General features: G+C 37.1%; 1 protein-coding gene across 1 annotated transcript in view; it reads left to right on the top strand.

Annotated features, from left to right (window-relative positions):
* The window catches only part of SDK1 (sidekick cell adhesion molecule 1), a 408,452-nt gene that overhangs the window by 116,489 nt on the left and 265,383 nt on the right, over positions 1–26,580 (top strand). Inside the window, exons 3-4 of the mRNA XM_086759378.1 lie at positions 4,503–4,609; positions 8,644–8,791. Of these exons, the coding sequence (XP_086615504.1) occupies positions 4,503–4,609; positions 8,644–8,791 (255 nt within the window). The remainder of the gene's footprint in view (positions 1–4,502; positions 4,610–8,643; positions 8,792–26,580) is intronic.

Genomic DNA, 26,580 nt, shown 5'->3' with positions numbered 1-26,580 from the left:
AATGCAAAAATTAATCTTATAGTTTAACAGACTGTTCTTCTATAATTGTGCACTTTGCTCCCAGGCCCTCACTGACTCCCTCCTCATTCCACAAGACATCCCATCAAGCAGGAGAAAAACCATACCGTGGCTAATTGGAGCTATATTTTTGCTGATAGGCAGCAGATGTCTGGCCAAATATCCAAGTGTAAAACAGCCAACTTTGCTTTTCTTTAAAGGGAGCCTTAGCTGGGTCTCCCCTGTGCTGTTGGTAGTTTCTATAAACTTATAGAAATATAACATTTATGCAACTTATTTGTTGCTTTCAAATTTTGTTGAAATTATCTAGTGAATTCAGAAGTTATAAGGGGTCGGTATGTGACAGACACAGCCCTTTGTATAATGCTTGTATTTTTAGCAAACCAAGCTAAGTACTGCACTTCTGCAATTACATTTATTAAGATAGGGAAAAGCTGTGCTTCATCAACATAGGTAGAAATTACAGTATAGATTAGTATAAAAATGCAGATAATGATATCAAGTTCTATATTATTACACAAGGTAGTCCATAATTACTTTTCTCGACGATTTTCAAGATTGTAACCTAACACTAATTTTAGTTTCGATATTATTTGCATTTACAGAGCAGTAGGGAAAAAAGTCCCTTAAATAACGTTTTAAAACTTCTTAGGGTCACTTGGCATGTAAAGTATTTAGCAACTATGTTTCTAATAAAACATATAGTTCTATGTGAACCTTCATAGAAATTGAAGAATTTTGGTTTAGATGAGACCGCTTAGTCTTAAGTAATTGCATCTGTTAATTTTCAGGCCTGATAGATCAAAATGAACCATACACAGGTATACAGGAGATTTGTGAGTACTTTATAGAAAAAAAAAAAAAAAATCTCTAATAGCACAATTAATCACAGAAGATTTGAGTGTCACTTTGTGTAAATGCCACTTGTTTTTATCAGCAACAGCAGAGTCTGTTGTAGATTTTTTTGTAGAAGGAGCTGACAACAGCTCTTAACTGTGCACGATGCTGAGAAAGTGAGACAAAGGAATAGTGTGGGAGGACAAAACACACGAACATGGAATCAACAAAAAGCAGAGGTTAGAACTCAAGTTTTGTAGATGTGCTAGGCACTGAGAGACTTACATCTTATGATACTAGGGGAAACTTGAGTAAGAACGTGTGACATTTTGAAACTAAGATCAGAATGCCATGGCATTTCTTAAATAAGAGCACATCCTAATACAAATTTATAATTTTACTGTGTATCACAGTATATGTTAGAATTAGTATATTGGAACACCTTTCCCAAGCTGTATATATACTTACCTGTGTATGGTATTTCTATGTTGTTCTTGTTTCTTTTTCTAATTAAAACATCTACTGTAGAGGTGATTAAGAAGATAGGAAACTACTGGTTTATAATAATAAAATAACAGTGGAAGAAAACATTAATTTAGAAGTTCCAGCCCTACTAATACTGTACCACAGTCAGAGATAAGCCAAACAGGATTTTGGTTCTATAGAAATGCAAAGCTTTAAGCTTCCAAAAAGGGTTGTATGACGTAGGTTCATTAGGATGAATGAAAGCAAGGAAAAGATATGCTTATACATAAAAATTCCCGTTGCAGAATTTAAACTTTGACCCCATAATAGTTTGCTCTGCAGTTCTCTTGAGTAAATACTCTGTTTAAATGCATGAATCTTTCCTGTGTAAGTGACTTCTGCTGCAATTTGAATCATCAATCAAAGATTTCTGGTAATTGATATTACTTAGTGTGTCTCAGTTAAAGTAATATCTATATTGTAAGAGGGTGAAAACATTCCGAGCTTATTATAACATGCCAAGTGAGTAAAGAACTAATTGGATTGATGTTGGTGACTCTGAATGAACAGTTTTTCTTTGTATAACAATGCTAATCATGTGCACAGCCTAGCTCTTATAGTGACTGTGCATACACTAGTTAGTATTAAGAATTTATGAAACAACCTTGCAAATTCTTTGTGATCTGAGATATGAAATGAAAACATATCAATATTGCTGACTGCAGTAGCAATTTCCGTTATGTCTATAAGTTAAGAGCCTTTAAAGTTCTGGTAGTGATTTCCCCCCCCCCCCCCCCTTTTTTTTTTTTTCTTTGGAGTTAAGTTCTGGGACAGGTGTGTCTTTCATATTTACTTTTGTGGCCCAAAGATATTAATTTATTTGATTTTAAGAAACAAAAGTTATGTCTGAGCAGCAGTATACTTCCCTCCTAAACTACTTTAAATTATCTGATTATTATATTTGTGTTTTTAACATTGGACACATTTTAATTTTAGTCTATATTTAAAAAGTTAGATCAGTTGATGCGTAAATCCCTTGTTAAACATTTTGAGTAGATGTTAAGTTATATATTATCTCTGATAAAATATGTTTGTTTTTAGTTCTGTCTTCACAATTATGACTATTAAAAACCTGTAGCCTGTTCTAGGCAAGGTTGGATGAGGCTTTGAGCAACCTGATCTCCTTGGAGATGTTCCTGCTCCTTGCAGAGGGGGTGGACTAGATGGCCTTTACTTTTTAAATTTAATTCTTCTAATTTTACTTGCCTTACCTGCACATTGTTGCCCAGTAGGTCCACTGAGAAGCCGATGGTTCAGTAGATTTTGGGCTATCTTGGAATTTCCAAGGTAGACGGGATTTTCACTGTAAACTGTAAAAGATTTTCTTTTCTTCAGGCAACATATTAAGAATGTTTCCTGCTAAAACATTCATAAGTTAGAAAAGAAAACCAAAGTAGGGCACTTCTGATCTAATTGATTTATTTTGTCCTAGTGGCAGAAAAACTAACTCTGTGTTACTGTCTTGGTACAGGTGACTACCAAAGAAACAAGCCTTTAATTTTGGGTCTATTTAATAGACAAGCAGAGGAATAAATGTTACCTAAATACAATACTAAATCTTTATGGGAGGAAGAAAAGCTTGTTAAGCTCTAAACTGTTTGGTAAAATGAACTATAAAAATGAGTTGTCAATATTTATTTGTCAGAATCTTTAATTTTATTATTTTTTAAATGTAATAATGTTTCACAACAATCATCTGCCTGGCAGTGAAGGAAATTATTCTGTAAGGAACTAGGGAAGCTTTATGTCCTATTGATTTCTATCTGATGCCTTGTATTTTCGCCTGTTTTCCCACTCAATTTCCTATGGCGTACTCATCAGGCAAGAGGCAACATGGTGAATTCAGAGCTCTGGACTCACTGGCCAGCGAGTATTTGTGTGCTGATGGTTGGGTTTACTCAACAATACTCAAGTCCCAAACAGAGAATTGTTCTGAGTTTTCTTTATCTTCCCAGCACAAATTGTCATAATCCCTGGAGGAAATTTGCCAGTTGCTCCGAAGGAGGTCAGGAGGAGTCAGCGTAGGCACACAGGCAGACAGACCACACAATCGCTACAACTCGTGTACTTGGGAAGCCAGGGTCTCCTAGGAATCCCAGTAAATTGCTAAAATTTGTGTCGGGCTGTGTTTTAATTCTCTATATTCTCTGACCTATTTGCTGTAGTGTATTTGATTGTAATTATAATGCAGTGATTATAGTCTTAATTTATCACTTAAACTAGATTTCTTCTACCTCCTTTGTTTTTATGCTGTCATATTCTGTTCAGGTATTAAGCTCTGTGTGTGGGTGTGTATAGTATGGGTGAGTATGAGAAGAGATGCTTTCTTTTAGTGGAATTAAATTTTTAAGATTAAAATCCAGCAGTTTTATTTTTCCTTATCTGTTCATAAAGACTTCCATTAATCCTACCATAATATCTCCAGAAGGTGACCGGGGAAATATGCACTTTGATTAATGTTTGTTTAATGCAGGATTATCTATATTATTCATGTGTTTTATTCACATTAAATCTGTGCCTATCAGCTCATTTTCATGTTGAATAATCAGATATAGTTGGATGAGGAAGGTGAGCTGAATGAGGTTAGTGAACCAAGTGACTTTCTAAGTACAGCGAAGGACAGAACAAATACAACATACAATGCACTGTGCCTTTTCCAGCATTCTTCTGATTTACAGTGTAGTAAACATCTTTTTTCATTGGAGAGCTTTAATATTTCTTGCAAGTCTTGCTAATGCCTGCATTTAGATTGTAGTCTTCTTGTGCCACCTCTGAACAAAATAAATACCAGGCACCTTTGCCTATGAATGAGGGTAGATAAAACTAAGGAAAACATTTAAGTCTGTATTTTAAGAGAATCTGTGGAGAACTAATTAGTATTTATCAAATGTAGATCATAAAACTAAAGGTATTTTATGTGGTTTTTTTTTTTCCGTGTAACATAGACAATATTGTAGCCAAAGACCAGAGATTATATTAGAATACTGTTTGTAAGAAAACATATAATAAGCACTTAAGTCGATGTGTAAAATATTAGAGGAGTAACAAGAAATGCCGCATGAAGTAGCATTGATCTACCTTTAGGAAGAAGTGCACTATAATTCTGCTTTTTTGTCTTGCAGGTACATCATCCCAGCTTTGCAGAGGTCTGATGCTGGCTTTTATCAGTGTGTCGTACGAAACAGAATGGGGGCATTGCTGCAAAGAAGATCTGAAGTTCAAGTGGCATGTATGTTTGAATGGAAGTTATTCTGTCATTCATTAGCCAATAGATTTTTTTTCTGTGGGTAAAAAAAACAACATACCAATAATATTTGCTAGTCTGAGAAGTTATTAGATATCATATTTAATACATTTTAAAATTATTGCATGATGTTTCACACTTAGTTATCTTCTGGGAAACAGTTCAAAGCAATGCAATGTTAAGTCTTTAGAGCAAGCTTTGAGCCGTTCAAAGCCATCAGTCCGAGATCATTTGGAGGCAACTGTAGCATGAGAAAACTATTACACATTTCCCTGAATACACAGGGATTAAGAAAGGCCATATAGCACAAAATAAAAAATCAATCAAAGCAAAACAGCCCAGAGGACAGCAGAGGTTATCTGAAAGAAAACCGTGAGCTGGAGATAGCTCCATGAAGATTTCAGATCATAATGCTTGTGATACAAAATAAGCAGTGGTTTCACAGTGAAAACTTTGCTAACCAAACTCTAAAAGTCTGTTCTCAACACCTTTCTGAACCAAACCTTCCAGTGTTTGTGCCTCTTTAGTTTATACTCTGCAGAATCTTTCAGAGGGGTCCTCTGATTTGATATCTAACTTCTATTTGGAAATGTTAAATTGATTTTCTGAGCAGTTAGTGCTAGTTAACATGGCCTAGAAAAGATCACATGCGCTGATTTTTTTTTTTTTTTTTTTTTTCAGTTAACATGTAGAAAATATAATCCAGATAATTTGTTTGGAAATAATCTTAAAATTAGGCTTTATTCTTTTTTCAAAGTAAAAACGTAAAAAGATTTTAAAAGACCAATTTGTATACTGCATGTAAGCAATCTGATACATGGATCAAATTTCAGGGTCAATAACTGGAAATTCAGTAACAGTAAATATCACTTGATAAGTGGAATTCAGATAAATTGAATTATTTATTACAAACACAATTCGAAGGAACTGATTCAAGGTAATCACTATGTCATGGGAGAAATTACATGGAATTTCCTGTGTTTTAAAATAAAGAGTTGCAAATGATCCTACGGAAGTTTTGGTGTCATGTTTACCACTTTACTGTATTACAGTAAATTATGTTGCTATAGCTGTAATGTCAGTAATGTCAGTAATTTGATGTTTGATCTCTGAGGTGCTGTTTCTGAGATGCTGGGAGCTAATGTAAAGATAAACTGCTGATAAAATGGGGTTTTCCTTCCCTGCCTTCTACCAGCCCTTCTGCCCCTGCTGTGTGCTCCTCCCAGTGATCTTGTGCTCACTCTGATGTGTGTCAGACCCTTGCCAGTACTTTTCTGAGTGGTGTTCTTTTGTTTTAGGGAATTACATCAGGTCACAAAGGATCTAGTGGAAGCTGGTGCCAGTGAGTGTAGTGGAGTGAGGTGGGGCACCTCCAGCACGGTTAGGAGGGGAAGATGAGGCAGGGGAAGGTGAGGGTGAGGTGCTGCTTATTCTGCAGCAGCAAGCCATTCGATTAGCCTAGATGCTTCTGGAGTTGCAGCTACAGGTGTGGTTTAATGGGACAAAGACATTGGTAGCAATATCAGAGAGATGTACCCATTTTCTCCTCCATCCCACTCATCATTCCCACTCTTGTATTGCAACGTAGCGCACTATCCCTGTAGGTACAGCAGAAAAATGTATTTGTACAGCTGACACTGGGAAATGTCTCCAAAATTTTTTTTTTTTTTTTTATAAAAAGGAACAATTATTTTGTAGGGTTTGCCAAAACAGTTCTTTTCCCACCCTGGTCGGATTTGCTACGCAGCATACAGGCAGTTGTACTGGCATAGCGGAGGGAGCAATTCTTGAGGAAGTGTTTGTGGGAATGATGGTGAGAAGGAGGCACAGGGGTACTTCACCTTGATACTGTGCTAAAGAGTTTTTTGTCTCCTGGAGAGACAGCTCTATTCCCCTCTGAAAGAGGGAAAGATTTGCGGTGAAGTGTTTTGTTTCTCCAGGCCTTTTTGTGTGTGCTTTTGCTTGTTCTTGAGAGAGAAAGAAAAGTGACTGTTTACTTTTCTTCAGTTTTAATTTCCCCCACCCCCCATTTAATTCATAGTTCTGCGTTGCTGAACAAGGCTGAAAAGCTATCTCTTAGGACTTCTCTGAATTAAGCATTCTATTTATTTATTTATTTTCACTGATAGACATTGAGACGAAGCAAAGTAGATCTTATGTGAGTTGGCAGACGTTTAGTCTGGAACGTATAGTGACATATATGGCTTTTACAGTGAAACCTGTCAGTCAGACTTGCACTTCATTCCTGCAGATTAAAGTGTTCTACAAGTTTTAAATATCCTCTTTCTCCTCTGGCCAGGGTAGCTACTGGTGCCGTGTGATTGTTTTCTGTATTTTAACATTTTTGATCTAAATTAATTTACTTAAGGTGTGTGTAGATATAATAAGCACCTGATATTTTACCATATTTTACTGGTTGGCTATCCTTGAAAACATATCAGAAGGCAACATTGCAAGGGGTTACTGAAGTAATCTTACGCAGTCCTCAACAGTTTTGAGGGGAATGGACTTTTTTTTTGCCACTGAATAGAGTGGCAATATACTTAGACTCAAGATCTCTAGTGAAAAATTGAAAGATACAATTATACTGTGCACTGAAAAAGATCTGAGGTATTTTCCATGTCCTAGATCTCTGAAGTAGCGGGAAACTTGTTAAATTATTTAAAGAATGTTCTCAACACGTGCTAACATATTACTTAACTGAATGGTGACAGGTATTTGTGAGAAAACTGCTGAGTAAATCTTAATTATGGAATGGGCTTAAAAACTCTTGGATCGTGAAAACTAAAATAATGATGTGGCAGTGAAGTTAATTAGATCCACCTACGCAGTTTAAAACTTCTTTTCAAGTGGATGATCTGATTACAGTTGTAAGAAATATGGAGCAACAGAGGAAGTACAATGCTGATTATGTCTGAATAAATAACTTGAAAATCACAAAGATGATTAAAGCTTCTTTAAAATACCATGTGTTTTTAATTTCTGCTCTTGTTCTGTCTCTTCTCATCTCCTGCCATGCACAGACCTGATAGTAGTCTTCTATGTTTCAATGTCCTTTGCATCCCTCTCTGCAGCAGAGAACGTGTAAAGAATCCTGTGGTCATTAAAAAAAAAAAAAAAAAAAATAGTGGCAGAAACCAAAATAGTTCTCTGTGTTTGTCAGTTTCTTGGTTTAAAGTAAATTAAAATCCATAGAAGTAGGAGCCTACAGCCTGTTTATTTTAATGGATAGGAATGTGATACAAAAGACAAAAGAAAAACAAGAAAATGTTCACTGAGTTTTTACAAGGACTCCATAGTTGTGTGAACTTGTCTATGAAATAAAACCTTCAGAGACAGAGGTTCTGCAGCTGTAGTTTTCTTTCTTCATTAAAATTTTTGTTAAAAACTGCTCTTTAATGCTACTGATGCCTCTGTAAATGGCAGAGATCTAGACGTGCTATTTAAATTGTGGTGTAGTGCCAGAAGAACTAATAGCTACCCACATTGGTATAGCCTTGCTATTTTGATAGCCATGTGGGTATCGTAGATCTGGCTGTGCACTGGTTTGACTACAGGTAATACAGCTGCTTGTCCAGTTGTGTAACTGTGGATAAAAGGACTAAAAAAAAAAATTGGTGACCAAAAAATGGATGAAATTATGCACACCATTTGTGTTCCTTTGCATTGCACAGGAATTTCTTTTATACTGTGCAAAGATTTATTTTTAAAAAACCCAAAGCAAACCTCCTTGAAAATGTCGCTATCAGCTGAAAACACTTGGTTATCGCAAGCGAGCGCTGAGGTCATGCCGTCCCACTGACTGCGGCGCTTCCTGCGGGCACCAGCAGCACCTGCACTTGCCTGATGTCCATCCTGATCTGTATTCATCAAAATTGTCTCCTGATCTGTAGGATCATATTGATTGATTATAGCAATGCCAATGACTACTGTAAAACACCGTTATTTCTCTATCCGCTGAAAAGAAATAGGGAGAGAGAGAATTTCTGTGACTCTCAGTATTATTTTTTTCTTTGCAGACATGGGAAATTTCCTGGACACAAACCAGAGAAAAACAGTGACTGAAGGACAAGCTGCAGTTCTAAACTTCCTACACATATTCAGCTACCCAAGACCACAAGTGACATGGTTTAGAGACGGGCACAAGATTATGCCAAGCAGCAGAATGTAAGTCAGTTTGCAGCCTAAAATACCCCCATCCTAAAATATGATTAATTGCATTTGATAACGCAACTTACATTTTAAGTACACTAATTAAGGTTTAAAGAGAATAAAGTAGCCTTGTTCATACTAGCTTTGAGATAAATGACTATTTTAAGACCATCTCTGAACTTCCTAAGCAGTTTGACAAAATAATTCATGTGATTTTAATGGTCCTGGTGCAGCATAAGGGAGTAGATATGCAGAATGTCTGCACTTCCTTCACGCTATTCATTTTCATGATACATTTTGGAAAAGTAAATGCTCATCTCTCAATTATGTTTACTTGAATGGGCTAACTTAATGAATCCTGAGATTTTTCTTTTTTAATATATGTCTGATTTTTTTTTACATGGAGTTATGCTTAATACTATTTTCTTCATGATAAAATGCTAAATATTGCTTATTTTTTCCTTATCTTCTTAGCCTACAATGACATTTTTATTTATTTTTTACTAATTAGCAGCTCACCAACTAATGGCACAGTACTTGCACTTTGATTAGTTATTATCTCAAGGTATTATCCTTTCCTGGAACAGTCATGAAGCTGTCCTGTGATTTTACCTACACAGTTTTATTTAGAGGAGTGAAGGAGTTAGCTGTAACATTTAAAAATGTAGATGAAATATTTTTTACTTTCCTAATTTATTAGGAAATTGTTGAAATGCCAAGAATCTTGGTGGGTATTTTTATCTTTATATTACATTTTCTTGTGTTCAAAGGGATAGATGTGCTAGCAGCTGATGGTAATGGGATATTGCTATGTTCCTGAAGGGATAGTGAGTCTTTAGAGTTTATATTAGAAAGGGAAAACTCTTCTTGGATTTTAATTTTATTAATCCCTATTTTACTGCTGCTTATGTGCATTTTTTGAACCTGAAAGCTAGTATTACAGGCTCTTTGCAACTGTTCAAATTAGTATGTGTGGTGTGAAGCAACTGTGTAATAATTTATGAATAATTTAATAGTGATTTGATGGGAAACAAGCTGGAAGATGAAACAATGGGTTTCTGGGCAATCTCTTGAAGAGAGCTAAGTGACAAATCCTGAGTTATTAACCATTAGGAATCTACTTTCTCCACTCCTGCCACATTACAAATTTTCCTTTGTCATTGCTGAGAATACACAAATCAAAAATTTCCAGCTGGTGAAAAAGCCTTGTTATCAAGGTATCAGACAGTTTCTCGGGAACTATTGCTGAGGAGCAGAGCAGAGTGACCTAGGCAAGTATCCAGTGTCTGAAAATGAGATTTGTATGAGTTCTCTGACAGTTTGGGAAAATTGCAAGTGTATTTGTTAATATAAATTCCTAATTTTCATATGCTATGATTTACTCTTACTCCTACAGTGTTGAGATTGTTAGGGTAAAATCACTTGTAATTCATAGCACTGTGGTAATGCTTACAAATGGGAAAACTCTACAACTCTGTTCTGTAGTAGGCGTCAAATATACCTAAAGGTTTCCACATATATTTTATTTCCCTGGTGAGAAATTTTGTCTGAAAGGAATTTGAGGACATTTGTCTGGCCTTTGCAGGAAATACTGAATACCTTTGCAGTAGAAGTACACATGCTGAAAGTGTGAACCTCCTTGGAATTTTGATGTATGTTGAATAGTAAGCCTGGTAAGTTCAGAAAGTGACAGATTTATGGTACACGTACCAATCATCAGTGCATTCTGTGTGCAGTAGGTCTGCTGCTCCCTCGGAGTATTGGAAAAACCATATAGCATCCACTCACATATTGCTGTCTGTGAAATTCTGGAAGTAAATATGGCAGCCCTAAAAACCAGGAAGCCTGAGACACAGAGAGGATGCATGTAAAACTGTGAGAAATGTAAAAATATCTTTCGTATGTGTGGAGCAATTTGTGCATTTAGCATCATGTTTTCTGTACACAGAGCAGTGTCTTGATTTAACTGGTCTGTTTAGCAGGTGATCCAGTTAGATCGATGCATTAGTCAGACGGGATCGCCTGCTCAACCACCTTGTATGAATGCTCTTTAAACTGATTAAAAGTACCTTACATTGCTAAATCAATATAAAGCTTTTTTAATCCTCTTAAACAAGCTTACAGTGATTTGGCCAAATCAATCGGCTACTCCGTTAGCTGTAGTAACGATTTCTAAGAGTGACATCGCTTCACTGTATGCAGACTGAGGAAACAAGCCGTGCCAACAATGAGGACAGTAGTGGTGGGTATGAGGCCAAGTAGTTTCTCATCAGTGCCTGTTCAATACAGGTGAAGTTGGTGTTGCCCAATATTTTATCTGTAGCAACTTTTAAGAAAACAAGTCGTTTAAGTAGTTGGGCAAGTTAACTCTTACTCATGTAAAGCTTGATGTACAAGTACTTAGTGCTGTGCCATTTTAATGCCGTGATAATGATCATGACGCTTGTTTACACAGAGCGACTGCCACCGCTAGAATGAATTAGTTTCACTGATGTGGAAACAGAGAGTGTGCTGGGTTGTCTTTATGTGAAAAATACAAAAGATCAAAAGTGAGAAGTAGTTCTGAGAAAAAACAATTCTTAGGATGTTTCAGGGAATGTCATTTAATTGGCTCTGCAGTAGGGTTTACCTAGCAGATTTAAGGTAGTAAGTGCTGATGTCTTTCCCCTTCACTGTTTACCAGTGTTTAGGACATTTGTGGGGAGGGGTTTTGTGAGCTATTCAGCATTCCAAAAGCAGTGTATTTCTAGGGAGCCACAGTAACAGAATTGGTCCACGTCGACTGGTCCATGTCCTTCTTAAGTTGGGGGCTCCAGAGCTGGACACAGCACTCCAAGTGGGGTCTCACCAGAGCAAATATTCCTGAATTCTGATGACGAGGTGTAACAAACCTGTAATTTCCTGTTTCTCTTACTGATCATTAGGCTGAAAAGTGTCAATTGTTTAGGCTTGGAGGGTGGGGGGCTGGGGGGGCAGCGGGGAGATTCAGTGCCTAGCTTAGGTTTCACGTTTTTTTAGTGAGAATGGTAATCCTGCTCTGTGAGTGTGCATGACTGATATTTTCTGGGAGAAACTTTCCTTTGAGACATAGGCTGTCTTTTTCAAACTGCATATTCTGTTTAATTTAACTGCTAGTGTAACTCATGGTGGAATTTTGCAGCAAATAACTATGGATTAATTCCCATTTTAGTAGTGCTGGTGCCATAATATTTTGCTAAAGCCCCCAGATAAAAACAAAAGTAGCGTGACAAGTTCCTCCTAAAGGAGGGCATATGAAGTCCACAAATCCCTCTACAGTATACGAAAGTGAAGCAAATGGCATGCATATGCTCATGGGATTGTTGTTATATTTTATGACTTAAGGCAACTAACAAATCTACAGCAGAGCGAGTGTGACATTGTGGTGTCTATTTAAAAATTTAAGTCTTAGAATCCCGCCCCCCCCCCCCCCCGCTTAGTACAGCGTGCACGTATATTCGTTTTGGCTTTTGTGCATTTTCTGTTGCCAAAGCCTCAGCTTGATATTTTAACGGGGTGTTTCTGGATTGTCAGAAGGAAGCTGTGTACATGCTAGAAAAGTATGAAGTGGAGAATCGGAGAATCAGAGAGACGACCAAAAGATCAACAGCAAGAGAAGATAAGCAAGGAGAGGAATTTAGGTTTGAGATGTTTTTTATCTTACATGAAAATTTCCCAAGAAGTTTTAGAAAGACTTCACATTACGCCTAGACAGATTAATGGTTTCCAAATACACCAGTAGGCTAATGTGGAATTACAACTGCATTATCATCCAGGGTCTTGACTGATGGGCTGATTTTGCCTGTTTCCCCTCTTACAGAAAACAATGTAAATGCATCGACAGAAATTGGTACTCTGAGATGTCAAGTCTTTAGCTTGCCTTACCTTGGTGTCCTTCATCAGTCTTAAAAGCAGAGCGCATTTAACTTCCTTTACACAAGGCAGGTACAATACCTTGCAGAGGCAGAAAGGACAGAAGTGCCGTGAAGGTCTACAATTGCCTTTCAGTTGTGATACTGAGGAATTAAATTCTTAGTACTCTTAGAGGATATTTTTACCTTTTTCTAGGGGAAGGACTTTTTCACTGAAAAGGTTCACTCTAGCCATCAATTCATTTATTATTTGTTTCTTCTTTAAGAAGAAAACTTCTACTATGAAGACATTATTACTGTCTTCATTAATTTTCTTACAGTGAAACTATTTTTTTTCCCTTGGTAAACTGCAGTTAGATGAATATTAACTCATGTCTTTTGTTAGTGGAATTATGTCTGACACACAACAGGAAAGTCCATTTTTGGCATTTAAACGCGCTTCTGGGCTGTTGCTTTCTGCTGGGTGGATGTTTTGTCACTTAGTTACCTGTTAATGAACCAAAACACTTTACAAATGTGCTTCATCCCACTAGACAGGGAAGATTAATTGCATTGCCTTTACATATACACGAGTTTAATTTCTATTTTTTTGCAGTAAGAACAATTCATTATGCATTTGAATGTGTCTGGTCATTACTAACTTTGTAGAGACTGACTGTGCTGACAGATTGTGGAACAAAGATGTGTTAGGCACAGGCAGCCATCAAATATGACTTGCTGTGGTTTTGACCACTCATAATACCTTGCAATTAAGCAAACCTGTTGCAGATTTACTAGCCATTTGTTAAGGTAAAATTGTATATACATTAGTGACAGTCTCGGGGGGGGGGGGCGGGGCGGGAAGTAGCTGTAGCTAAATAAAGAAGAGAAAAATTAAAATATCTAGGAATAGTACATGAGATTTGGGGCTGATATTAGCATCAGATTAGGGCTTGCCTTGATAATAGCAGCTCACTTAATGTGCCATGTATACATTTTTCACTTTAAAACAAACACCACTTCATTTTATTTGAGCAGTTCCAGTGACAGCAATGCATTTCTCTGCGAATACTAGCCTGTCATACAACTTAGGTTAGTTGCACATAATTACTTTTCACATACACTGGATAATACTTTAATTAAAATTGTGCCGATTAGCATTAGTGAACAATAAATTCAGAGACTGTCAACTCTGCGGTGTATTAGCTGAGCAATACTTAAAAAAAAAAAAAAAAAAAAAAAAAAAACCAAAACCGAAAACCAAACCCAACAGTTTGCAGATCTCATAAGTCTGCCAACGTTATGAATTAGAGTGACACCTCTCAGCAGTAAAGGACGTGACAAAAAAAACCTAGAAGCTGTTTTTATCTGTCCACACCTTTTACAAGCTCCACATTAATTTTAAAGTCAGTACCTGAAAAAGAAGAATATTTTGTAGAATTAAATTATTTCTTTAAACTGAAATTCATTAGTACCGTGTTTTTTGTTTATTTAACTAAACTTCTGCATTGAGTAGTTTCAGTTTAAAGGAATAGGCAGCACTAGGAATCATTGTACCTAAAATTTTAATGTTATCTGCAAGGCCCGTATGCATATGAAAGACTGTAGGGAGATCTCCCATCATCTTTTCAAGTACTCAGTTTGAGCAGTCCGGGATGCTGTCAGTGGAGTTACGAGTATGATTGTCTACTGTGTTCAGCAGAGGAAAACATTAACACCTCAGGGTAAGCAAATCCCAGGATTATTTTCTGAATCTGTTTTTTGACTTGTATAGATTCAACCTCACTGTCTTTCTCTCTGCTCATAATTTGTTTGCCACAGGTTTTAAACATAAGTTTCAAAATTTAATTTGCTCAGACCTCTTTACGAGTGAAATCTCATGTGTTGGTTAGACGAAGGGAAAGGAAGAGAGAGTAATTTTTGGGGACCACGTATGTGCGGAATGCAGGGTTTGTAGAGGAACACAGCCCAGAGTGGAAGAGGGACAGGAGAAAAAAAAAATTGCCATCAAATAACATGCCTTTTAGCAAGGCTCATTTGGAAGTGGATTCCTCCCAATAGAGACACTCTGAGATGAGAGGTGTGTTTTGGGATTTGACCAATATGATTCCTTACAAATTTGGACCACAAACCACAGAAGGGTTTTTCAATGTATATTTTTTTCATAAGCCAGGGGAAGTTGCTGCCGTTATACTAGCACTGTAAAATCCGTATTTTTTTTGATAGAAAAAGAGTGGATGCTTGGAACTAATACTGTGTTTTAATGGGGCTCAGCTGCTCAGTGTCTTTCAGCACAATCTTCAACAGCTGTAAATTTCAATAAAGCTTTAAAGATCACTGTCTAAGAGGAAAATCTGACTGTTGGATATTGTTTTTCATAAGATGATCACATTTAAAGAACAAAATCATTTTATGTGCCACTACATTTTATTAATCATAGATTTAGAATTTGTAAAACAAAGGGAATGGAAGTGTCACTAGAAGGAAACCTTTTTGCTCTAAGTATGATTTAGTTATCACAGCTTGCAGTAGAAATTGATTTATGAGTTTCTTGCTTTCTGGGGACAAATGTACTTTGAGAGAGAAAATATGGACTATGAAAAAAGTGCTAATAGTGTTACTCTGAAAGTGAACTTACACTATTTTTAAAAAAATCCTACTCACTTTAGAGGTAGGTAAATATGAAGACTCATTATCATTGTACTTTGAGGCTCACTTCTTGCATCTGCTGCATTTCCTAATCAGAACTAATTATGATATTAGGAACAAATTATGAATATAATCCTTTAACAACTAACGTGCTTTGGTAGAAAAACATTTTTCTGTCCGTCTTTGAAGTACTCTATCTACAAATGGAAATATTTAATATGCAGCCAAGATAAAACTATTTGAAAGTGTTGCAGTCATTCTTAAGAGCAAATATGCAAAAGAAAACTATTGCTTTATGCTTTAAAAGTGGCCATTGTTCACAAATCCCTGGGAACAATTTGTCTCCTATGACACCTCACATATCTCTGTTTTTGTGGAAATAGATGCAAAATGCTTGCGACTTATCAAATATAGCAGAAGGTTATGTCTTATGTTTACCAATTAACTTTTATTAATCAAAGCTGACTGAAGTAAAATGTATGTATCGGTACTTCTGGCTGTATACTACAAAGGATTATTAATTTTCTTTCTGTGCAGAAATGGACAAATGCTGTCTTTTCTCATAGTTCTAGTGCATTTTTATATAATGTACAAGGGTGTTAAGACATATAAGTTTCTAATTTTATAATACAAATTTATGGAGAATAATGTTAAAAGCCTATAATTTTGCCAGATTTACTTTCATGTTAAAAACTGTTGTGTGATTCAGGAAGAAAAAAAAAAACCCTCAGAACTTTACACTCTGGGGATGTATTGTGGCTTTTGTGGTTGATTTGCATCAAGTCTACTTTGTTAACAGTATTCAACTTGAATTTAAAGAATTTGGTACATGGAAGCAAATGTGAAGCAGACCTTACATTAATTAATGCTGCAGAGAAAGGAAAAAGCTGGCAGCCTGCCTATGGCTTATCTCTGATCCTTAGTTGTGAGTGGAATCTTTTAGCTGTTTTGTGTTTGGCCTCCATCTAACAGATTCCAGATGAATTTAAATAAATTGTAAATGCCCTGTCTGAGGTTTCATGGGTCTATCTGATCTGTATGAACGGGGTGATTTTTGGCTCCAGTGAAACTTTGTAAAGGCATCTTGCAATTAGAAGTGAAAAAAAAACAGCCAAACTCTGCCAATATTCACATGGAATCTATTTATCTACTGCATGTTAGCACTGCCTTTTATTTTATTTATATATGCCTGTGACTATTTTTATATATTACACCAATCTGTTGGTTTATCGGTCAGGACCAATTACACACATAGACAAACAAGGCATCTGTTTATTGGGGTGACCACTTCCTTGCTCAGCTTTATTCTCTTTGCTTTTGCCTCTAAACTCCTGTCACTAGAGTGGGAAAAGAGGACAGATCAGCCTAGTTTTCATTGTAACTGTGACAAGGGGAAAGGATAAGAAAGGGAAATGCTGGAGATGTGTGTGCCTCTCCTCCCTTTCCACCTGGCTGATATATGCTGTTGGCAGAGACATTAAGGAAACCGTAGTTGGGTCAAGACAGGTGTATGTGTGAAGTTGGCAGATACTGGTAGAGAGATGCATTGTGGTGTTCAACCCTGAGGGAGGGAAGAAAATGCAGAGAGAGGAACTTAGAAGGTAGCATGGCCCAGGGACATGGGCACAAATCCTAGGAGGAGAGCGTGGATGAGGACGAGCTGGGAAGACTGTGGTCTGGGAGTGGTGGTCTTCAGCTTTCACTCACACGGAAAGGGAACGCCAGTGTCCTCAAGCATGGCCCATGCTCATGCCGCCATCCTATTGTTTTGCTCCATAAGAACAAAATCCAGCCCCCTCCAAAGATCAGAGAAGCCCCCACACCTGTTCCATGAGCTGCCTTGCTCTTCTGTAATTTCTTCCCCCAAAATCTTACTGAGCCTCTCAATCCAAACTCCTGCCAAGCCCCCCTGATATTGCAACTGACCCCTCCCAGAGGTGTGGCCCCTCTGGACCTACCCTCTGGTCACTGGAAAACTGAATGTTGCCAACATTTTGTATTTGTTTCTAGTGGCTTATTTATAGGATTGGAACCTAATGTGTAGCTGACAAATAAATTCATAGCTCAAAAAGCAGGAAAAGAAATATCCAGCAATTTCTAGCTTGTGTGTTCCTGGCTACTTGAACTCTAAAAATAGAGGTATAAAGGAGATGTTATTTAGGAAAAGCACTTGAAAGCATTGAAGCTAAGATCTGTACCACAACATTTTATGTGTTTTTCTCCAAAACCTCAGACAATTCACTTTTTAAAATAGCGTTTTGCTAGATTTTGCTCAAACATTTTTCAAGAAACTGCATTTGCTGTTGTCATTCAGCAACCAATACCATTTGCAAGATTTTTAACAACTCTGTTGCTGTCTGCCAGCTGCCATGTGTTCTTTTCCTACTCCCAGCATAATATCTCTTTACTAGGAGAAGAGTGCAATACTTTCATAATAATTACTGGTTCAAATCACTGATTATTTTAAAACATCAAATCTGATTTTTGGTAATCCATCATCAGTTTCCATGGGAACTGAAACCAGCCTTAGCAGCAACAAGAAGCAGAGTTTATTGGGATGCTTATAAATGTCAATGGCTGTTGTTAAACAGCTGCATTTTCTGTTTACCTAACAGACGTTGCAGCAACAACCTCGTAAGACACTTTTAAAATACTGTGTACATTTGATTTTAATGTATTTATTTTTGTATTCATATTTTTCTCAACTTAGCAGAAATAATCAAGGAAAGAAAAAATGTCAGTAATCTCCAATGTATGCGGTCAGTACGGAATGTTTCTGTCAAGTATCCTTACTGTTCTTTTAACTAGGACTGTGATTAAAAAGAATGGAAAAATGTCCTGCCTTGAGGGGGCAAGAGAGAGGTGGAGGCTCCCACTTTTAAGGGTGTCAGGTACAGTATTGTCCCTAGGTAATATTATCCTAGAGTTTCTGCTCTCCAAAATCTTGTTTCTTCCATACCTTTTGCCCCAGAACAACTATTTCCCCAAGTCTGCAGCTCATTTTTCTGCTCCAGAGCTCAAATTCTCCTAATTCTTGCTATTTCAGAGCTCCATGAAACTTTTCTGCCTGTAATTCCTGCTTCCCAACTATTCCTCTCATCCACAGCCGGGTTCTTGGGCTGTTCCCAGCTCAGATGTATCTCCTGCTCACCTCTCCACTTAGACATCTTGTTACCTTTCCGTAAATATCTCCTATCAAAGCTGTCACCTTATATCCCCCAAACATTTCCCTCTTCTTTGCCTAAATCTTCTACAAAGTTTCTCTTCCCTCTCTGTCAGCTTCTCCGCAGGACCTCCTAACTCAGGGGTCCAGTACTTGCTGCTCAATTCCTGCCCAGACATGGAAGCTATTCCTTGTCCCCTTCCTCTGCTGCTGGTCCCATCTGCTGTCCTCTCTGTGGTGGCCGTGGCCAGATGTGCTCATCTACTCATCCTGCTCCCTGGTGCTCCCTGCATAGTGAACCTTTGATTCTGGAAGAGAAGCAGAAATCTGGATCCAGTCTACACTGACCGTGCATTGGCACAGACAGCTCTCTGAAAGGAAGAAAAGGAGGCAAATACAAGAAAAATGGTAGTGATATAACACCGCCGTTTATAAAACCCATTTATTGAATCAGTAAGTAGGAGCAGTGTGGATTTAAATATGCTGTTTTGCTGTAGATTTGTATGGAGTGTTTGAGTATCAAAGAGAGTAATTGGGTAACTAATTGAATACAGTATTAATATACATATCTAGCCAGCTTTTTTTCTTTTCTTCCAACTGATTTAGAATGAGACCCATTCTTTTGTAACTTGTCATTATTCTGGTTCAGAAGTGAGGCAGCAATTTAAGACAAATCTTAAATCTTGAAAAGCTGTTCTATTACAAGACATTATACCAAACAACCAACCCTATCATCTTCTCCCATCTTCTAATACTATTATTTTTTTTTGTCATCACAGCTGGAAGTTGGCTTACAAGGAAATGTTTTGGGACAAAATAGATCATATGTACTAATAAACACAGTGGAACAAAATCGAGGGTCATTTGTCTTGCAAAATAGGGAGAGAGGAAATTTTTAGATGCTCCATCTAGTGCCGAGGTACAAGGGGAGAATTACTGATTTCCCTGGGCTCTCACATTATCTCCTAAAGAGTTTCCACTAACGTGAAGCATCTCCTAAAACTACTGTAGAAGCTAGAAAAAACATTCCCTAGCTCTGTTTGTCGGCAAGTACCTTACTTGGTCAAGTCCTTTAGTAAAATGACACAGTTCCGTGGTTGGTTGGATGATCCCAAAATAAAAGTACTCCAGTGCTAGTTGTGCTGCAAGCCTGGCTAGTCTTTGCTTGTATCCCTCATCACAAACTTTGTCCCAAATCTAAAGTCTGCAGAGGGTGGTGGAAGTGCCTTGAAAGTTCCCAGTTCTTGTTGCGTTCTGAGCCTGTGCTAGCACAGGAGCTGATCTTAGATCATGTAATTCACCGTTGCGGTAATTACCACAAAGCCCACTTTCTAAAGTAAATACCTGCCCTCGCATCTTTGTGTTTAGCAGTAATTTCTTCACATTTAGTGTAATTATGAAAAGATCAAGCTGTATTTTCAAATAGTTGATTTGTCTGCATACATACATGTAATTAAAAACATGATGCAACGAGAGGGATGATAAATACCTGTTCAGTAATGGCTAAGGGTGCGTGGCAAGAGAGCGTGAGCAGAGCATATTGTGCCGCTGCTTTGCTAAGTCGTACACCTGGTATTGACTGGACTCAGCTATGGGTTCAACAGCTTTATCTGAAGAGTAAATTTATTTATTTTCAAGAAACCTTTTAGCAGGAGTAGTGAAAATGCCTTGAAGAGATTTTGTAGATAGACCTTTATTGTATGTTGATTATTTAAAAATTCCAGTACAAGAAATAGGCTAATATGTCACTGATAGTTTAATAAAAACAGGGAGTTATCAAAACCTTCTTGTTTCACTGAAATAGGGAGAAGTGGTGGTTTAATATTTTAACGCTTTATAGCTTCTAATCCATAGCTGTCAGTGTTAATTTCACTAAATAAAAAACCTTATGGTGCTGAAGGTTCACTAATCAAGATTCATAAAAGTACAATTTCAGTTGTCATCCTCTTGTCTCTTTGGGAAGCCACTTTTATTCAGGAAACAATTCCAGAATGGAAACAAATACAAAGCACAAAGTGGAAAAAGTAGTGTGTAAAATATATCTTTCTCTTGTGAAATCCATAGACATAATATTGGATGAATAAAGAATCTGAACATCATTCCTGATATTTTTAATTATTTAAGCAAAATTATTTCAGCGGTAGGAAAAATTCTGATTGAGGAACACCTTTTAGAGTTCTCTTTTTCTCGCTGGGAGATAGTAATGAATTATGAGGTCTCTGGGACTGCTGTCATCTACTCGGAAGCCTGCGGCACCCAATGGGATATTCACTTAATCTGTTCTAATACATTCTGCTACTGGTAGGTGTGAATTTTAATAATTTCTATAGTAAAATATGCATATTCATCAAATGCAGTACTTTTTTTGTTCTTTTGTTAGGTTTGTATAGCACAGACAGATTGTTTTACTCCAGAAGCAAAGATGACACATTGTATTTGCTGCCCTTTGTTTTTCCTGTAACTTATGTAATGTGAAGAGCATATGCATGATGCAGAATGTTCAAGTAGTATGACAAAAAAATCTAAGCCACCCAGCTAGATGCCAGATAATTTGCTAGTAGTTTAATTTTTTTCATTCCCTAATACTTCATTTATGCCCTGAAACAACTTAATAATAAAGCCTTCCTTTGTATAACATCAAAGTACTTTCCAAGGGGTTGCATTTTTTTACTCATATGCGGATCTTAAAAAAAAGTCCATTGAGTCTTGCTCACATGCAAGTGATGAATATCTTCTTTTATTAAACTGCAAAGGGATTTACCACAATTATGAAAAAGACTCTGAGCTCGTGCTTTATAAATGCTAATATAAAATTTAGTATTTTAATAAGTTTTTTTAATGTATATTTTTAAGTATAGTGCCTTGGGTGATCTTTGAAGGTGCGCCCTCTCACTTCGACATTTAGTTTCTGTTCCAACACTTTCCTACTCCTTTAATATAGTCACACTTAGGAAGCTCTTTGTACTTTAATCTTTTAACTATTATAGCTTGTTTTACTCGCTACTATGCTAGACATAAAGTGGAAGGGAAGGTATGCAGAGGCTGGAAGTACATTCAGGTGGGGAAGTAACAATCTGTGGAGCAGTGAGGTATTGCTTCCCCAACCCATGTCGTGGCCTGTGACAGCACCGGGGTGCTCCGTCGCAGCGTCCTGGTAAGTGAGGAACCCATTTCTTCTGAGTCAGTGGCAGTTTTGTGGTATCAGTGGCATTTTAACTTCAGCGAATGCAGTGAGAAGAATCAGTGGCAATATAACTAAAGAGAATAAAGATGGAAACCCTTCTAGAGTAGCTTAAAATAGAAGAAATGAGAAGAGAAGGTTAAGTTGCCTACTAATTTGTATCAGAATTGTTCTAAGTCATTTGGGTATGTGAATGGCTTATGTTATTCTTTCCAAAACCCCAGAGTGTTTTACATTAGTTAACATTAGTTTTACATTAGTTCTTTTTCCTTTCAGCCTTCCTTGTTCAATTGTAATGAGCAGATAAATACTGCTTTGTGCTTTGCAATTTAGCCATATCACAGTTTAATTGTTCAACATCAGCCAATTATAGAAACATCAGGATTGTCCAGAATTAACTCTGCCAAACTCTGACCATTTGTATGTAATGTTTATTTTTACCTCAGACAAAATTCTAGTCCCTCTCGTTATTTTGCAACTTATTCTGTGAGAATGCAGTGTTCTTAATACTGGCTTATTAGAGTTTTTGAAAGCTCTAATGTAATACCATGTCATTCTCCTTCACCCGTTCCTTTGTTGATACAACTTAGCAAAATTGATAAGGATGTAGAATAAGTTAATTTCATTTTTTAATTATTGTGAAAACTCAGATTCTCAGGGAAATTTTTTTTTATATTCTTGGGAGACTTGAGCACTTAATGAGTCCTTGAATCATTTTGCTTATTGTACTGCGAGCACGATCTCTGCCCAGTATTTTAGTGGAGCAGTGCTAACCCATGTACTTCTCTTCAAGCATGTGATGAACTTACTGCATTTACTTCCATAAATATTTATAGGATCTGATCTGTAGTTAAGCATTGTTTAGTTGAATAAACAGTGCTTGCAGGATAACTGCACTCCTAAATGCAACAGTTCTTTGAAAAAGTTGCTGAGCAGTAAAGAAAAGCTACACAGTTGGATTTTAACGGCATTTATGACCCAGTCGCTCAACTGTGCTCTTAATGGTGGAAGATGAGAAGCTAAGCTGGAATGCATATGTGAAGTAAAAGAGTGGATGTTCACATGCAGAGTTTTTAGCAGTTATGGTAAATTGGTGGTAGGAAGTCAAAACTGATCAGTTTTCTTTTTATGCACATTCCATGGAAAAGGGTTATTCTCTATACACATACTAAATAAAGACAGAACCAGAAAAAAAGCATTGAAAAACTTGTTCAGGAATAGTAACCTTTACTGAAATCAGAGGAAGGGTGGACTGGTTTAACTGTTTTAGTTTTTCCTCCTCAGAAGGCACGCATAATTTAGCTTTGTAAATCAATCTGTGTGGATTTGCACTTGAAAAAAGGCATTAATATGAAATTTTCACCCCATATTATTTTTAGCTAGTAAATACTTCAGAATTAGATTTGTAATTACAAATTGGCATCGGGTTTAAGTATGTTGAAACAAGCATTTCTCTATAAAGCTTATTTTCACTGAGACTGAAATGGTTGATACTTGCATTGCGTGTTGCGCTTGTTTGTTTTATTATTTTTCCTGGAACTATGTTTGCTATCATTTGCAAACAAGAGAGATCAGTCTGTTATTTACTGAGGCTGAAGAAAAACACAGCGTATTATCCAGTTAGAAAACACAGTACACAGAGTAAGCAGATCAGGAAAATGTATTTCAATGCCAGCTTCATTAAGTCGATAATCATCTCAATATATTCCCTTACAACTTCAACAATTAGTAGCCATAGTTTTCTTTTCATGCTTGTCTTTAATCAATGGTACAAAAATCATCTCCAAGAACAACTCCATGGTAACTGGAAGCTTCCAGAAAAATGTTCTCATGTGTGGAGCGTTGCAGCAGTAAGAGTCACAGGACCAAAATTTGCTTGTTAGTTCTGGATTTTGAATGGTGGAATTCATCACAGGTGATACAACAGCAGCTCATCTCTGGGGAAACACAGCTTAATTTCTGTTAGAAGCCATATATTTCCTCAAAATATACTCTTATTTCCAGATACCTCAACAGTAGGACATGGCCACACGCGGAGAGTATCAGTGACTTTGGTGGCCCCGTTAGGTTGGTGTCAGAGGTTAGTATGGTGTGACTGTGCTTATCTCCCCTGGCAAGGCCGTGAAGAGTCACTTCAATTCTTGAAAAGCGGTTAGTCTGTTAACTAACTTTGCTCATACGCTTTTATGCTGACATTTCATTTTTAGCTTCTGCCCCTTTAGTCTAAGGCATTTTTTCATGAAACTTTTTCAGAATTTTCAACAATACATTAAAAAAAAAAACCAATAGATTTATTTACAGGATATGGGAATAAATAATTCCATAGCAAAATCGCCATGGAAGAAATGCCCCCCGTGAAGCCCTCCTGAAGTGGAAGACAGTGAAAAACCTGCAACTGGTTGTCACCTTTACTGATCTCTTCCATGGCTCCTATAGATGCATGTGGACACAGCCATTTCCTTGTCTTACTGAGCCTGTGGTCGTGGGGCTGCCAGCAGCTCTGCAGTTTTATTGACTGACTGTACTGGGGAGACCACTTGTTCCAATAGTGTCCTTCACTATAGGAAGAAACTAGTCCTGGGGTTAAGGAATTTAAATAGATGAAATGAGCGGAAAGGAAGGGAAGAGGCAGTGCCAATGTAGCAGTGCTATTATTCTAACCTGGATGTCAGTTATTGTGATAAATTGAGTTAATGTTACTTTAAATCTTTGGTTGGTTGGTTGGTTTTTTTGTTTCCCTTTCTGTTCCTTTCAGGAACTGTTTGCCATAGTTCTCATGAATCTTGGTTAGAGATCACTTGGTGTTCAGAGAAGCGTTTCTGCCAGGAGTCTACCAATGTGAAATCTAGACTGCCTGGTACATATTTCACAATTTCCATAGACTGAATACAGGCCAGTAATGTGATATATATGTCCGCACTCGATATTTAAGGCAAGCAGCCTCTTAGCACACAGAGTGCAGAACGTTTTGAAGGAAGGTGTTGTTTCCCTGAGGATCAACACCCCTCCTCAAAAGCGATTTGAATGTTGGCCTTGGATGCCTTTATCATGTATGAAGAAAAGATAAAAGAAATGCTGAACAATATTATGATGTGAACAGGTTGGATATTGATTATCTTTTGAAACTTAATGAAATATTACCCAAATCTGTGAAAAGATCCTTTTTTTTCCAAGAAGAATTATTCTTTTATAAGGTGTTTTCAAAAAATTATAGACGTGTTCAGCAGAACATATTTGCAGTTTTATTCTGAATACAGACAGTGATCTCTGATGGCATTGCTTAAGAAAAGAATACTGTCTCACCAGATCACTGACAACGGAGCTAAGACAGGCTAACATATATTCTTGGAAGCATTACTGACTGCTATGGTGTCCAAAATATGGTGTGCTAAAGCCAGCTCTGTATTTCATGGGGAAGCCTCCTGGCTTCGTAGTTGCGATATTAACCATGTCCTCTTGTTTTGAAAAATCCAGATATTTAGAATGATAAGGACATTTATTTCAGAAACAAAGTTCAACAGTCTAAAACTTCCTATTCACTTTGTTCCTGTCTAGAGATGAGGGAGAACCTCCCATTTCCTTTTATTTATTGTAGAAGGTCTCATAATTGAAGACAAAAAAGTCAAAGATGTCTACAATTGTACATACACATTAGGCTGATTTGAGTAGAGCAGATGAATTCTTGATACTACAGTCTTCAGTGTGGATTGAAGCTACAGAACATCTTTCATTCATTCAACATAGCTATTCAAGGTATATTGTTATTTTTAGCTTATTTTTATTGATTTTAAATGTTTATGTGAAATAAAGTGTTACAGTATGTTTTGTAGCCTGTCATAAAATTCACTGAGCATTGTCTGGATTGATTCACACCCAGTATGAAGTATATTCATAGAGTGTTTCCTTGGCAATTTCTTGTTTTTCTGGTCATGTCTTTTAATTCTCTCTTTCTAATATATTAGACAGGTTTTTCTCACTGTGGTGAGCCAAAAGGCTCATGGCCTACAAGAAGCTTCAGTATTTTCCTGTGCTCCCTGCTGCTTTGTGTATTCTGTCACTGGCATATTCACTTAATTATATGACAGGCAATAACTGCCCTCTCAGGGAGTAAAAACAACTGTTGAATCCATTTTTAAATTATCTCACACTGCTCTGTTCGAAACCTCTTTTAAATAAATGTTGAGGATAGAACTGTTGATGTGGTTTTTAAACTTTAAATTCCAGTTAGTTCAGATCATTTAAAATAGTCCTTCAGCAAGAATAAATCAGTTTTTATAACTTATAACTTTCAATTATGGTCTTCGGAGAGAATAGCAGCGTGTTTCCAGGAGCTGTAAAGCACAACAACAAGGAAGCGTTTCTGTTTCATTTGTGCAGGCTTTATGCTGCTGTGGAACCTAAGGAGAGTGTTTCATGAGGAAGCACATCCTAGAGGGATCCTCGAGTGTGTCAGTCTAGGTGTGGCTTTGATCTCGTGTTTGAGCTTTCGCTCAGGGAGCTTGCTGATAAACCTGATGGGGGGGATGATGCTGACCTACTTTGCTCTATTTCTGCTGCTCAGTAAAAATGGACTGAGAATCACGGGCTGTTATTATAGTCTTCACTGTTGTGCTACCAAATTGAATGAAAATATGTTTCCTCTGTACAAATTGCAAACTGGTGGCTCTGATGAGGGAGAAATTTTGGACTTAACTAATAGCTGACTTCACTGCAAGCTATTGGACAATGCAAAAGCTTTACAATGCAGCAGGAGCAAATTTAAACTAAATCTGGTATGGGTCTATTGTTAGACGCAAACTAGAAACACTTATTTAGAATAGGCATGAGTGTTCTTTATTTAGAACAAATACTGTGGAATCAGATAGATGGATAGGTAGAACTCACACAATAGTATGAGTTAAACAGTAATACTTGGTAATTTATTCCAAGTGTGTTAAAGGAC

The sequence above is a fragment of the Chlamydotis macqueenii genome, chromosome 15 (genome assembly GCF_036417535.1).
Source record: "Chlamydotis macqueenii isolate bChlMac1 chromosome 15, bChlMac1.mat, whole genome shotgun sequence".
NCBI lineage: Eukaryota > Metazoa > Chordata > Aves > Otidiformes > Otididae > Chlamydotis > Chlamydotis macqueenii.
Note: the sequence above shows the minus strand (reverse complement) of the source record. Positions and strands in the feature narration are given on the sequence as shown.